Genomic DNA, 14,726 nt, shown 5'->3' with positions numbered 1-14,726 from the left:
CACAGGCCATGCCTTCTAGCCCTTCCATCAATAGGAACTGATGCTTTGCCATTCTAGATATCCATCCCAGTTCTAGCATGTCTCAAAATTACCACAGTGATAAATACATGTCTGTCTTTACTGACACTCTTTCAGCTGTTCTTTAAATTGATATCAATGCTACTTATCAGCATAAATTCATTTTCAGTTTTGTCCAATAATTGTCATAACTGCTTCCCCATGTCTTAAACAGCATATGTTCACCACAGAAGTATCCTACCCTGAAAACGCATCTGAAAAGGAAAATGACACTGCTACTGAAATTCTCCTGTAAGCTAGGAAAGGCCAAAAAAAAGTTTAGTTTCATTAACATGATGTTTCTGCATTCCTGGAGGAATAACCCATGCTATATCTTCCTATTCCAGATTTTAGCAGAGTGTGAAAGGAGTTAGCTCTCCTGATTCACAGTGCTTTTGCTCACAAGCGTCTCCCCAACACGGCTCCCTAACACAGGATATAGCACAATACACATTCTACAGATCAAAAGCTGATCTTGGGCACAAACCTGTTGATGTTTCCTTTCCATTTCCTCAAGTTCTGCCTCCACTTTTGTCTGTTTTTCTTTCACCTTCATTAGCTCCTCGTCCTTGGCTTGAAGTTCTTCTTCTTGACGAGTGACCTGAAGAAGAGGCTTCACCTGCAAAGATTTGAAATGAACAAGTAAGAACCTGCACCTACCTATTTACAAAAGTCAAAGAAAGTAACAGAATATAACAAACCTTCGTGAAGACTCTCCACCACTGCCAGTGCCTAAGCTTTAAATATGCAGCACAATTCCTCTGCAGGATTTTCAGTGCGCTCAATTGCTGTTGTTTCTTTGCAAAGGCCCTGAAGACAGAAAGAGCAAAACATTTCATGTTAAATACAGCTGAGTATCTGTGTTTTTAATTTTTAGGTTACCCAACCCTAGAACACTTGCAGACCGTAAACAGGCTTAATTTTTAAGTTTCAGTGACTACACTGATTTATAAGTACTCATTCCTTATACAAAGAGGCAGAGCAAGAGCTGGATTCACCATTTTCAAAACAATGATTACAAATGCTATTTGTTCTTACTCTTAACAGACGTTTTTCTTAAAATAAAATGAGGATGGATTAGACACTGAATTGTCCTTTAATTTCAAAAAAGCAGCTTTCCAGAGTATCTCTAAGAATTTCCAGTAGAGCAGAAAGAAATTTTTTCGCAGCCACTAGCTGTACCGCAAAGAGTTGCATGTGTCACAAAGGGAAGATCAAGGAAAGGAGATATTGCTATGGAACGAAGGTACAAATTCTTATTATTAGGTAAAAATTCACCTATTTACCCTGAATATAACTACAGTTTATCAGGCAACATGCTTTCTTAAGAAAATCTCTCCTGAAATGGAAGTTTTAATGCATAGCTCCCTATCAAAGAGACTTAAGATGACCACAAGAAAAATCAAACCGTAAGAGCACACATACTTCCTAGCCAGGTATCCTCTACAGACTGCCTGGAAGAAGATGATAATGTCTGTGATCTTCAGATCTCGTTCTTCTTCTAGGTGTGCCAAGACACCAGCTCGGAAAAAGATCTTGCTCTGTCCAATTCTGTATAAGTTGGGGTCCAGCTCTAACGCTCTGATCTAAATGGACAGGCAAGCACATTGTTTTTACATCGAGGATAGGACACGTTTTTGTTTCAACTTTTCAATGTTTTAACAATATATAGGTATAAACACTTACCATACGTTCACAGGCTTGCTTACCATCCATAAAACCTTTTGGAATTGCATTGGGAGTAAGGATCTCATACCTTTAAGTCAAATGAAAAAACACCTTTACATTCAACAATAAGCTACATTATTATAAACCCATAAAGCTATAGTCATCAAGTGCCCAGCTAAGGAATTCCTCCAGAAAGTTTTTCCAGAAGTCCATTTTAGATTGGTTTCCCCTTCCCTAGTGTCTTTAGAATAAACTTGTAATATTTAACTGCTTCAAGTTCAAGCCACTTCAAGACCTCACACACGGGTTTGGATTTTCTTCCAGGTGGGTTGGGGGAGGGAGTGGGGGTGTGGCCTGTCTTCAATTATTTAACAAGGAACTTTATCTCAAAAACTCAAAAGACTGTTCCTGCTATTACCTCTGTCTAAATTCCTGGAACACTATCCTGTTTGGAAATCCTTGTCGACAAATCCTTATTCCTTCCAAAACACCATTGCAACGAAGCTGGTCTAAAACCAGATGTGGATCCAATTTTCCAGCCTGGACAAACAAAACAATACAGATTAAAAGACTGAAAGTCATGCTTAACAAAAAACTGTAGTTTATGTTTTTCAGGCTACCCTCTACAAAGTCAACTGTCTAAATAAGGGGATGTGTGGGGAATACTGAGAAGATATTTGATCAGTATGAAAACTTTGTGAAACCTGGCCTCTGATTTCAAAAGGAAGACACAGACAGCATGCATAACATAAAATGCATGTAAAGACTTTAATAAAGAGAAAGAATTAGAGGAGTGGTCTGTAGTACATACCCTCTTTTCATGATTTGGAATGATGCAGCGAACAAAATTGGGATTAGTGTTTCGGAGCGTTGCCATCAGCTTGGTGAGAGATTCTTTGTACAGTTGGCCAACAGTACGAAACATGCCCTTCTTGGTCTTGTACGCAGAGCCAAAAGCTGTCTCTGTTATTCCAGTGACCTGATCCAGACCCACAATACGATCCACTGGGAAGGACAAGAGAAAATAATTAAGTGGACTTTAATATTTGTCAGGTATAAAGACAGGCAGAAAGAGGAGCAATAGTGCAGCAGCAGAAGCTTTGTGGAACAAATGACAGAAGATGCCATCAGTAGGCAAGGCAGTCAGCATGTACTAGGGACACTGTGCAGAAGCAGTGGAACCAAAAGCCACAAACTTATACAGCAGAATAGTGTAGCTTTAGTAGGTACAGACTAAAATATCCAGCTCTTTACTTGCAGTTCTACATGACCAGGAAAGCCATTTTCTTTATTTTAAGTCAACTTTTAAGAGATAGAAAGTTGCCTGGAAACTGGCAATTATTTGAGTTCTTACAATGCAAAATATTTCTGGGTTGAATATTTGGAATTAGCATCTGTGCATATTTGCTTAAAATGAAGAGTCACTTATGGTAATTACATAGATTAAATCTGAGTTTCATTGCATATTCAAAAGTGTATTGAAAGCATAACTATTTACATAAGAGTTGGAAATAGTGTTATTTCAGTGACAAGAGGGAAAAAAGTATCTGCCAGACTTCTGCTAGTCTGCTATTTTGAAGAATTTGTCAAAGTTTTATATACAACTGCAAAGACCTCCCTAGCCAAAAAGACAAGTTTCAACACAGGAAAACTGCACACCAAAGCACTTCAAAGCTGCCATAAAACATCAGAATAGAAATTTTTCTTTGATTTTTTGAACGTTTTGGGTAAGGATCTCTATGGTTTCTTCTTCAGAAGCACAAATTAGAAATCTGACTGCCATCATTAAAACCTTTAGGCCAAAAACATGAATGCAATTCCATGTGCATGTCAACAAATATTTAAACAGCTTGCTAAAAAATAGACAGGTGGCTTAACACCTTAATAATTATAGTTGGCACTTCTTAGTATTGAGCAAATACACAACATATATTGGTTCTCCATGAAATCCAAGCTGGCCAGCCAGAAACAAGCAACTATATGTAGGCTACAATTTAAATTTTGTGAAGTTATCTTTAAATTCAGTCAAACTAAAGCAGAGGGAATTATGCTTTGCTACCAGAATTATTTTGTATATGAGAAATAAGTGACAATATTTTATTTCATACTTGTACTCAACTGGTTTTCAAAGGTCTATAAAAAAAAAAAGGAAAACTAGAAGCAGAAAAATACAGGGCAACAAGTTTGAATCATCACTTGTAAGTCTTGCATGTAGTATAGAGCAGAGCCCAGATCCTCCACACAGTTTTGAACACAAGAATCTAAGCGGCTTATTAAAGTAGAAGAATAAGTAGGTGGTAAGCTGTTCATAAGATCATATCCCAAATATTTACTTTGAAGAAGAATTCAGTTCTAAACCAGAAATGGGGTAGAGATTACTGGGAATCAGTCTTACAGAGGATGAACATAACAGCTTGCAAATATTAGAAACATGCACCCACCAGACACCACTAATGACTGGACACCATTCAGCTTTTGTTTGGCCACATACTTTTTAAAATTTTGTAAATATATCTGTTAATTGTGCATCTTTTGTTTTGCTCCCCTCTGTCCAACTATAATATGGTTATTTATATTTCAACAAGGATTATTAAAGCTAAATGTAAGCCTTCCCTATAGGTTAAGAGCAGTCATTGAACACCATGACTGGACAATCATCCATCAGCTAAAGCCTCTGAACTGAAGCCCTCTAGTAATTACTTCAGGAAACACCACTAGCTTCCTCAGGTATGTGATGTATCATGAGTAGTAGAAGGTAAACCCAAGTAAAGATCAAGAGTCTAAAGGCACAACCTTCACATACACGTACTTCTAAACTTGGGGAGAGGAATACAAGAATACAATGAGGAAGAGGTGGGATAAAATATCTAAAGCGTCTTCAAAAAGACATTCCAAATAAGTGAATTTGTTGATTTCTCAATACCTCAAAAAACGTGTGCAGCTTCTACAAAGGGAAATATTAAAGTTAAGAGGTTTTTAAATAAGAGAACAATTCCAACAAGTCTGGAAGAAGTTTATTTCACTTACTACCCCCACTACAACTGCAGCACTCATTCTGATACTTAAATACATTCTTCAGCTCTCCTCCCGAAAAATACATCCACATTCTAAAATGTTCTGGAGTTTTGTCAATGTTGGACTGCAGAAAGAAGCTTGATAGTGTTACAAAGCTTACGCATTCTCTCAAATGCTTGGAGCTACCAGAATTATCACTTAAGAAGCAATTCTGCATCTCAACATGGAACTAGGAAGCAACAAACCTTTTTATCTGCAATGCTTAAATGCAATGCATAAAATATAAATGCTATATGTATGCAGCAGCAACTGAATAGGTATGCACTCAGAGACCATTTGCCTTGTGGAGGTATACCTAAGTTTAGCATGAAATGAAAAGTTCATGCAAGCCTACGAGCAAAAATGGTTTTCCTGTAGATACAACAGCCCTGCCTTTAGTAGGCCTATTGTTTTTATATCCATTCACCTGGTGGATCATGAAGACCAGTAATATTGTCATAGAAACAGGCTCTCTGAATATTCTGAATCTCTAAGGCAGAGAAACAGCAAAAACAAAGACAGAAGAGCAGATACACAAGACACTTCAGTTAGTATACAGAACAGGTTTATCAATTGCAAACAGACTTAACTGTGCTACAAAAGCAATTAGGCCACAATATATTCCATGCACATTTCAATTATCTGTGGAAGCAGGTTTTGCATATGTGGACCAAAACACTTTAGCTTCTGTGTGTGTACTCAAAAGGAAAGGAGCAGATCCCCAACCAAAAAGTTCTTTATATATTCATTAAAACTGCTCTCTGTAGCTGAACCAAGTAAGTATTCCTGAGAATAAGAGGGAAACTCAGTATTAACCTACAGCATCATCTATATCACAAGATTAATTTCCGCCTGGAATAAGAAACTACAAGATTTATATACTATGGCATGTAAATATACTCTAATTAATATACTGTGATGTTAAAAACTAGAATAGAAAAGTCCTTGTGAGTATTTATTTGGCTATTTCTGCTTCTTAGGGTACTTTGGTAAAAATGTTGATAAATACTTTAAGCTGATGTGCAGGTAGACTAGCTAAACGGCAGTGTACGGTTAAAATAGGAAAATATTGCATTTGATATTCATATGCAATATCTAAGCACTAGCATGGTTGTTAATGAATTTTATTTTAGGAGATGCAGATTTCCAGGATATGACCCACCACTGCACAAGAAACAACTGTGCTGGTGCTTACATAAGACAACATTTTATTAACAGCAAGTACCACTACAGCTGTTTACATTCAGGACTTAACTGCAGCAATTCAAACTACGAGTTTTGGACAAGATTCTACAGATGAAATTTGAGACAGGGTAACAAGTAGTAAGTCTGTATCAGTTCAAATAATGAACATGAGAAGCAGCTACTCAGAAATGGTACATGTGCAAGGGACCATAGGTGCAACCCAGCTTCCTTGTTGTACTTTTGGCGCTAAACAATAGAGAAAATGCTGTAGATATTTACAACGTAGGGGTGGAGGGTGAGGAGGGAACAGGCACAAAAAACCAAACCAACTCATCCAGCAAGGTAAAATCACTAACAACTTGTGTACTGAGAGCATGATCTCTTACCATCCTTCCAAAGCTCTGCAACAAATTTGTCAGAAGACTGGTGCAAGAGTGTAGCCACATTGTCATTCAGGGGGTCCATATTCTTCATCAACCACTCATCTGCCTTGTAGTCTACCTGTAGAGTAGCCAAGTTGCACATGATCAGGTAGACTACCAGCTTTAGTTTTAAGTTTACCAGCATAAAAAAAAAAAGCTTTCAAAATACTATACTGAGGTTTTCTTCCTATTCTCTTCTTGATGTTTGCTTGCTATGAGTTTGTTTTGCCTCCTTAGAACAGTTCAAAGGACCATGAAAAGTTATTATTCTTTTGAAAGAGTAAATGGGAGTTTTCTTAAAAATTTGGCAATCTGACTTTTTGCTTGCTAATAGTTGGTATACATTTTCAGCCTAGTATTATTGCCAAAATAAGGCTTCACTGTTCACTGTGAAGATGTAAAAACAACTTCAGTACAGATCCTAATTACTTTATCTAAATTACTAGAGAATAAATTAAGGATGTGTTGCAACATGATTTTTTTTTAAATTTCACTATAGCAGTTATACTTAAACACTGTTCTAGAAACAAAACAAACAAAGCTCTTATCTTAAAGAACCAATTCTGTGGTTTGCAATTAAACTATAGCTCAGCAGTTAAAAACTCAGTGCTACCAGCATGGTTTCATCCCAACCCAAAAGAGAGCCCTAAAATTCCATAAGTCCAACAAGACCTCTACGTAGGCCAGCATGTTTTTGCTTCAAACAGAGTTTTCTTTTTTTAAATAAGGGCTTTGGAAGGAAAGCCACATTTAAATCCTTCCAGCATCCAAAACCAAATTAGATCATCATCTCAGTACTTCTTGCAGTAAAAGCTATTTTGCAAACGATTCTAGTTTTGAAGGAAATGCACATTCTGATAGAAAATTGGAAAATGCCTTCTGTCGAGGAAGATATGCAATGCAGTGCCAGTATCCCAGAAATGCCCACTCAGTTTGGCAGAAGTAAAGCATTCTTCAGAACAATTACTTTCCAGTAGTCAGGCACCAAGTTGTTTTACTTCATTTTGATTACCTAAAGGTAACCTTTTGTTTCACAACTAATCTACTATTAACTGCAGTAACAGTGATGATTTCATTATTTTTAAGTTACTGTTTTAAATATTGATACAATAAAGTGTATAATTTCTTTATTTCCATTTTTGCTACAATTATCTACTTGGCACCACTGACATCAGAGATAGATAACAACAAGCCATTAGTACTTTAAATGAAAACTAAAGGATGGCTCTTAATCATTCACACAGTTTCTTCTAAGCATCAGGGCAAAAACTGGTACTAGGATTAAGTTTTAACTATTTATGAAATTAATTACACAGCATGGCCCTATGGAATAGACCTGGTGATCATGAAGGTTCCACAAAATGCTGACAAGAACTGCATAGTTATTTCATGGACCTGTTCACACTGCAGCTGAGCTCCGTCCCTCAATGCGAAAATAAAGATTGAACTAACAGTAAAAACAAAAAGGATATCAGCTTACCTATAAAAGGGGATATACAGAAAATCTTATGTGATCTGAGGAGATAAAAGTGAAGAGGGTACTGACACAGCCCTACTTCAAGCACTACTATCAACTTGGAAACAGAAATTTAGAAGAGATTTCTTTCAAGTCCTGAAAAAACTCACCTGTAAGACCTGACAACAAAATTAAAGGAAACTGAAATATTTATTTAATTTAATCTTAATTTATATTTTTCAGTTCTGTTTATTTGGTAACAAGAGCACTCCTGAATATGTTCAAGAAAATGAAACAAGGCCACCCTCCTGTACAAGTATTTCTAAATTTGGTAGCTATACCATGTAGTACTTTTCCCAAAGTTTTCCCAAAACCAACATTTCTAACCAAGTATTTAACCCTTACCTTCCCTGCATAGTGAATAATGCAGAAATCTGCTTTGTCCTTTAGCTGTCTTGGCTTTTGGAACTTGGAGTGGGTTCCTTGCTCTTGGACCAATTTTTCCACAAACGTCTTGTCGGTAGCTTTAGGGAACCAGCATTCTTCATCCAGTAATGCTAACACACCAGGAGGATTTGCCTGAAATCCAGTTGGATTTAATCTGTGTTAATATTTAATATATATATACATTTTTAATTTTAATATTTAAAACACACCATTGAATGCCACAATAAGAACTTGTCTAAACTGATTCAAATTTGATTTCGATTAAAACAAGCTGTGGGGGAGTCCAGTTCAATGAACAACATTATGACCAGTTCAAACTAATTCATGCCAACGTATATTGAAGCCAGACACGAGTGACCTGATCTAGTGCTGACTAGAGCCTTGCTTTGAGCAGAGACTAGAATAGATGACCTCCAGAGTTACCTTCCAAACATTTCTGCGACACGTATGTACACAGCAGCTCATCCGCATCTCCACAGTAGTTAATGTCATGCTTTAACGTGGGCTAAACTGAAGACAATTATCCCTCCCAGCCACTCGATACTACCGTGGCAGCCACCGAGCCTCCCCTTGCCAAGCCCTGTGTTGATATCCAGTAGCAGCATCCAAAGGATTCAGCAGGCTTAACTTGAGCAGCCAGCATAGTTTTATATACTCCCTCTCTTTCCGTACAATTTAAGCACTCCATTTGAAGGTCTGTTTATTCTTAAAGTGAAGTAGGGAGCAAGCAATGTCTGTATTTTGCAGCTGTAGAATTGTTTGACAGGATCATTTTCCTCAGGGAAGACAGACTGATGTACACAGGAAAGCAATGGAAAAAAGAGTTTATAATAATTTATACTTCAAAAGTTTCTAGTGAATGTGAAGTTTACAGATTTGAAGAGAGATGTTCCTATGTGCCTACTACATGGCATCACATTTACAGAACAATTATGAAGGAACTGACAGTTGCTTTTTTAAAAAAAAAATAATCAAGTAATTTGATGCATTTTAGGATATTCACCTTAACATCTGCATACTGAAAGCATCCACACTTACCCCCTCAGGCTATTTGGCAGAGACTTTACGTTCCAAGGAGGCAGAACTTTCTAGAGTTCCACACACAAAATGCAAACCTTTGATAACTGAAATGTTTTTCTTTAGAGAAGGAAAAGGGAAATCAACAATGTGGCTCATGGGCTTTTCTGCTCTTCAGGATGCATAGCATCATTGGCAGCTTATGTGTATTCTAGAATACACACACAGAAAGGTAGGGAGTAGTAACTGCAATGCCCTAGATTTAATTTAAAAGGTCATAAAATAATTTTGACAGCATACTTCTAAGGTGTGAAGAATGATAACTTTCAGGAATGATGACCTTTGAAGCCCTCTTCAGCTTCCGTATATTGAGCAACCAGAAGAATACATTAAAAAGCACAGTGATTAAAACCACCTTTAAGATACTGCTTTCCTATTCACAAGGCAGATTTATGGGGAACTCTACCCTAAATGAAGTTTCAGAAATTTTGCTATTGATCTCAAATGAAAAAAAGTTTACCGTAAGTCTGGAAAAGCTTTCTAACTGAGTCACCACTCTAATGCTCCTATAACAATGGCATTGTTTAATATGAAAGTGACAGGACTAGGGAAAAAAAGCAGTAAAATAGTAGCTTAAGTGTTCTACCCTAACATCAGGGCAAAATCCCATAAGGATAAATCATTTTACTAATACATGGTATTTTAGACTTTGGATTTCAGCCTTCAAGTTAATTCACTTTTTGTGACAGCTCCACAAGAAATCTCTGTACAGTTCTACAATTTGCAGGCAGTAAAAGACAAAGCCATAAATGGAACCTCTTCTCCATAGAGCATTATCCATGCACAAACTTACAGGTCTTTCAATTAAGTCAATGCAAGGCTGCAGATCCAGTCCAAAGTCAATGAAATTCCACTCTATACCCTCTCGTTGGTACTCCTCTTGCTCCAGGATAAACATTGTGTGGTTAAATAACTGTTGAAGCTTCTCATTGGTGTAGTTAATGCAGAGTTGCTCAAAGGAGTTCAACTACAAAAATAACATTAGTAAGCAAGAATAATTCAGTGACAGGATTTACCACATATCTGGAAGTCAAAAATTTGACCTTGCAAGGAAAGTCCCCAAAACTCTGCAACATTCAAATATATTGTAAAGAAAATTGGAAAACGCATTATTCAAATCTCTTATGTTCCCTGTTACATATAATTAAATAATGTGTAGTAGGAAAAACCATCACATATAAAAGAACGATTTAGACTAAGGTATGACTTTTTGGCACTGTAATTTAGGGTTGTCAAAGCATTTGCATGCTACAAAACAAAACCCTCCTGCAGCCTTGGAACATGCATGCATTAAACGGCTCTACACTTAGTCCTGGACGCACATTAGCAGGGAAAAGAAAAATCTGATTAGCAGTGTTTTGAAGTACCTCAAAGATTTCAAATCCAGCAATATCCAGAATTCCAATGAAAGACGCTCCCTGTCGTTTGGTCCTGTCCAAAGCTTTATTAATGCGGTGAACAAGCCAGCGGAAGAGGCGTTCATAGGTGGCCTTTGCCAAAGCTTCCACTGCAAAGTCTGCCTGAAAATCCAGACAGAAAAATTTATTTACCCTGGAGAAGTCATCAAAAGAACACAGACATGGATGTTATCACAAATAACTAAAACAGAAGAAGTTTAATGGAGTTAATACCACTGAGGAATGAAAACAAGCAGTAGAAATAGTATGCAGTTTGATTACTGTTACGAAAAATTTGTTTTTAAACTGTTCCATAAAAAAACCAAAAGCTCTCTGTGCATTTGATGCATACAACAATGACATTAAAGGATGAAACCAGCAGGTCAAGGAAAAGGAAAGGTTTCTTCTGTTCTACCATTGATTTTTACCACATAAGAACATTTAATAAAGATAGTAAGCTTAAACAAAGTCAGTGGCAGTATACACTTAATTCCAATTTTCTTTATTAAGAGCTATTCAGGATGAGGTACAGTTTCACTTCACCTTTAAAGCACCAAAACTTACTTGTTCTTTGGTCTGGGCTTTCTGAACGTAGTCTCTGCCAACTTTGATGCGCGGTGTCAGTATGGCCCGGGTGAACTCCATTACGTTCATTCCCAGTAGATGGCAGAGTTTCTGTGCGACTGGAGATCAAAGTAATAAATGAAAGCATTTAAATCCTCCACAGCAGCTAGCAGCATCGGTGAATGACATCAGCTACTGACAAAGGGTGTCATATGCCAGCTTAAAAATTGAACTGCCATTCGGAACAGCAGTCAGGGAGATGCACTGCTGTCCTGTGGACAGACCTACCCTACCACACAGCCCGCGTCTGCAGGCTTCCATCTCAAAGACTGATGGAAGTCTCTACAGAAGTACACCACTGAATTTCCTTAGGGAAGTGCAAAACCCACTAGATTTCATGAAATTGCAGGGAAGTCATGTAACAGCCCATAGCCCACATACAAGCGTTCATTTTGTTACTTTAATAGGCAACATTCATTTTCTCCTCTCCAGAAAAAAAACCACAGTATGAGGAGCACATCAACTCCATCATACTAAGGGTTGCTTAAAAACTGTTTCAATTTAGGCAGGTGTGCCAGTGTAATGCTTCTATTACAGACTATATCAAAATACGTTGTTTAAATTATTTAAAACATGGGTTTGCAATATTTTATATAGAACAACAACGCAAGCAGTAGTGCACTTTCTTTAGACAGCATGAACTCTCCTGGTGTTATGTTCACTATTTAAAATAACGCATTACCCACACCATCGTTACATATTCTTGCTGCATCAATCCCTTTTTCTAAATAAATTTTCCAGTAGGTTAGGTGTTTATGATTCCATACTTCTAAAAATGAAAGTGACGTTAAAGGTATTTTTAGGTCCGGGTAAGTGTTGCCCTTTAGCAGGAAGCCCTCCACACTTACCCAGTAAGTACTTCAACCCCTTATCTTTGTAATCTGACAGCTCATTGTTTTACTGTCAAAATGAAAAAAGCTATTTTTACAAATCAGCATTGGAAAATAGATTTTTAATACCAATATATATGAGCTTCCTCTGCTTTTTTTTTTTTTTTTTGCTGGTATTACAAACACTACTACTTGCTCTTAATGTTGAGATTCTCTGTCTGGCCATATATTCATTAGAAGGGTACATGAATCAACACACAACTTAATCAGTGAAATTAGGGTAGCATCACAAATTGAACACTCCTTTCACTTCAGCTACATACAGGAGAATTTCTGTGCTTTGAGTATAAAAATGCACATCAGAAACTTATAACCTTAGGTGTGAAGTAGCAAGTGCTGTCAGGATCCTTAAAAAAAAAAAACAACAAGAACTTGAAAATACTAAGTAGCCATGAGCATCAGCTTGGTACTGTGGCATAATGGATACTATGTAAAGGATATTACAGTTTTTAAGGAAGGAGGGATTTTTTTCCCCCCACGCAGTACTCCAAACACTACACTCAGCTCCTCTTTCATGAACCTGTGACATGGAATTTATTGTCCCTACCTTTCCAGTTTGTAATAAGCCATAGCTTAGGTAACAATAATAACAATAAACCATAGCAGAGGTAATACTAAAAATCACATCTGATTCAGACACTGAAGGAGGCTGCAGCCAGCATTTCAGAGGTTTGACTGAAGGAAACGAAATCATTTTCAAGTCAAAGCTTTATCACTTCTAAGGGCAGGACTGGTTCACATTATTTCAGCTTGATTAATCTTGCACTTTAAAAAAAAAAAAAAGAGTAATTCATCTTGTTTGTTTATAACTGAGGAAGGTCCATTTAAAAGGTACGACTGTAGAATGCCCTGACTATCCTGACTTGTGTTTCATTACTATTGGGTTTTGGATATACAATTCTGAATTATTATAAAGCAAAAGATACTGAAGAGCTCGTATCATAGTTGAAGCATGAACTTTATAAGGTTGCTTGTGAACCTCTGCCCTTTCAGCAGAAAGGCTTCTTCCAAATCTGGTAAGCATGAAATGGTCCTCGAAATACAGCTTCTCGTTCCTCTTCATCCACAAAGATAGCAGGAAAGCCATATAGCCTATTGTATCTGTACTTGAAACCAGTATTTGTTTATCTATATTTATTATCTATAGGGTAGAATTTGCTTTCCATCCGTGTAGATGCGGCGCTTAGGGACATGGTTTAGTGGGCATGGTGGTGTTGGGTCGACGGTTGGACTCGATGATCTTAGAGGTCTCTTCCAACCTTAATGATTCTATGATTCTATTCTTTGAATAGGTTCACATCTCCACTACCCACACAAATTACTTCCCATCTATGGAGACACTAACCCGACCTATTTCAGACACACACCTCTAAATGAGATGAATCGCTATCAAGACACACTTATTTCCCTGGAGGACACAGGGAAACCCATTACAGTGAGATGTGACAATACAGATAACAAGAAGGAAGAGATCAGTTTCACTCAGTGTCTTCAGAAAGATACAAAGACCATACAACCAGATAAAGTAAATTTTAAATACAATAGAACAGAAACATGCTTTAACTGTGATCCGAGCTTATCAGCATCTTTGCTTTGTAATTCAGAATTTTGTATCCATTATTATAAATATCCAATAGTATCAATATATTTATATCCAATATTATAATTCAGAATTTATGTCCAAAAAACAATGGTAATACAGAAGTCAAGATAGTGAGGAAACTAAGAAGTATCTGTATCTTTCTACGTCACACCTTCTAAATGGACAATGACTCAGTTGAGTTGTCTAAGCTGGCACTAAAAGCCCAAAAAACTAATCCCTCACCCAACTTTCTTTTTCTCACTGCAAAACTCAAAGTGCCAACTGCCAGCCAAATATTGAGTCAATGACTATTGAACTTTAATCCACACCTGCTTGCTGGAGCACTTTGGGCAGCAGGCCACCGCCCTGAGAAATTACAAAAATTTTGGACATTGCAAGCAACCTACACACACAACAATTTAGGACAATTATGAAACGAGTCGCAGACAAGAATTTGAGTTGTGTATGTGCAGCAGGTCCTGTGAATGATGGTTCTTACTGCTCTTTCCACTGATGTCAATTCTCAAAGCTGACTTTCCATGAGAGCATTTAAAGGGCTGGTACTGAAGTACTAAATTAAAAATCAGAGATTTGCTTCAGCAGCTATCTTTTTTTGTGAAGAAATACACTCCTCAAATTGCTGATTGCATTGCAGGTACTAACTGATAAATTAAATCTTAGTCACACTGCCATGCCACTTCAGAAATCAGATTTTTCTAATTACAGCATTCTTATGTTCAGCCATTTCACTATGGAAGTTGCGCTTGGCTCCAGGGCTCTTATCAATGGCAAGAAAACTGCTGTCAAGAACCAAAGAAAACAAACTGATTTAAGTATGCACTTTTTCCTAGTGCTTAAATCTTTGTA

General features: G+C 37.2%; 1 protein-coding gene across 3 annotated transcripts in view; it reads right to left on the bottom strand.

Moving 5' to 3' along the window:
• The window catches only part of MYH10 (myosin heavy chain 10), a 106,036-nt gene that overhangs the window by 22,103 nt on the left and 69,207 nt on the right, over positions 1-14,726 (bottom strand). For 2 of the 3 annotated variants that reach the window (XM_076353652.1, XM_076353653.1), the window contains 11 exons: positions 11,328-11,446; positions 10,734-10,886; positions 10,160-10,333; positions 8,248-8,421; positions 6,351-6,465; positions 2,537-2,730; positions 2,144-2,265; positions 1,744-1,813; positions 1,483-1,643; positions 759-867; positions 545-676 (listed from right to left, as the gene is read on the bottom strand). In XM_076353652.1, the coding sequence (XP_076209767.1) occupies positions 545-676; positions 759-867; positions 1,483-1,643; positions 1,744-1,813; positions 2,144-2,265; positions 2,537-2,730; positions 6,351-6,465; positions 8,248-8,421; positions 10,160-10,333; positions 10,734-10,886; positions 11,328-11,446 (1,523 nt within the window). Of the gene's footprint in view, positions 1-544; positions 677-758; positions 868-1,482; positions 1,644-1,743; positions 1,814-2,143; positions 2,266-2,536; positions 2,731-5,206; positions 5,270-6,350; positions 6,466-8,247; positions 8,422-10,159; positions 10,334-10,733; positions 10,887-11,327; positions 11,447-14,726 lie in introns of all 3 variants that reach the window. The other variant, XM_076353654.1, reaches the window with a different exon arrangement.

This window comes from Aptenodytes patagonicus, chromosome 16 (assembly GCF_965638725.1).
Source record: "Aptenodytes patagonicus chromosome 16, bAptPat1.pri.cur, whole genome shotgun sequence".
NCBI lineage: Eukaryota > Metazoa > Chordata > Aves > Sphenisciformes > Spheniscidae > Aptenodytes > Aptenodytes patagonicus.
Note: the sequence above shows the minus strand (reverse complement) of the source record. Positions and strands in the feature narration are given on the sequence as shown.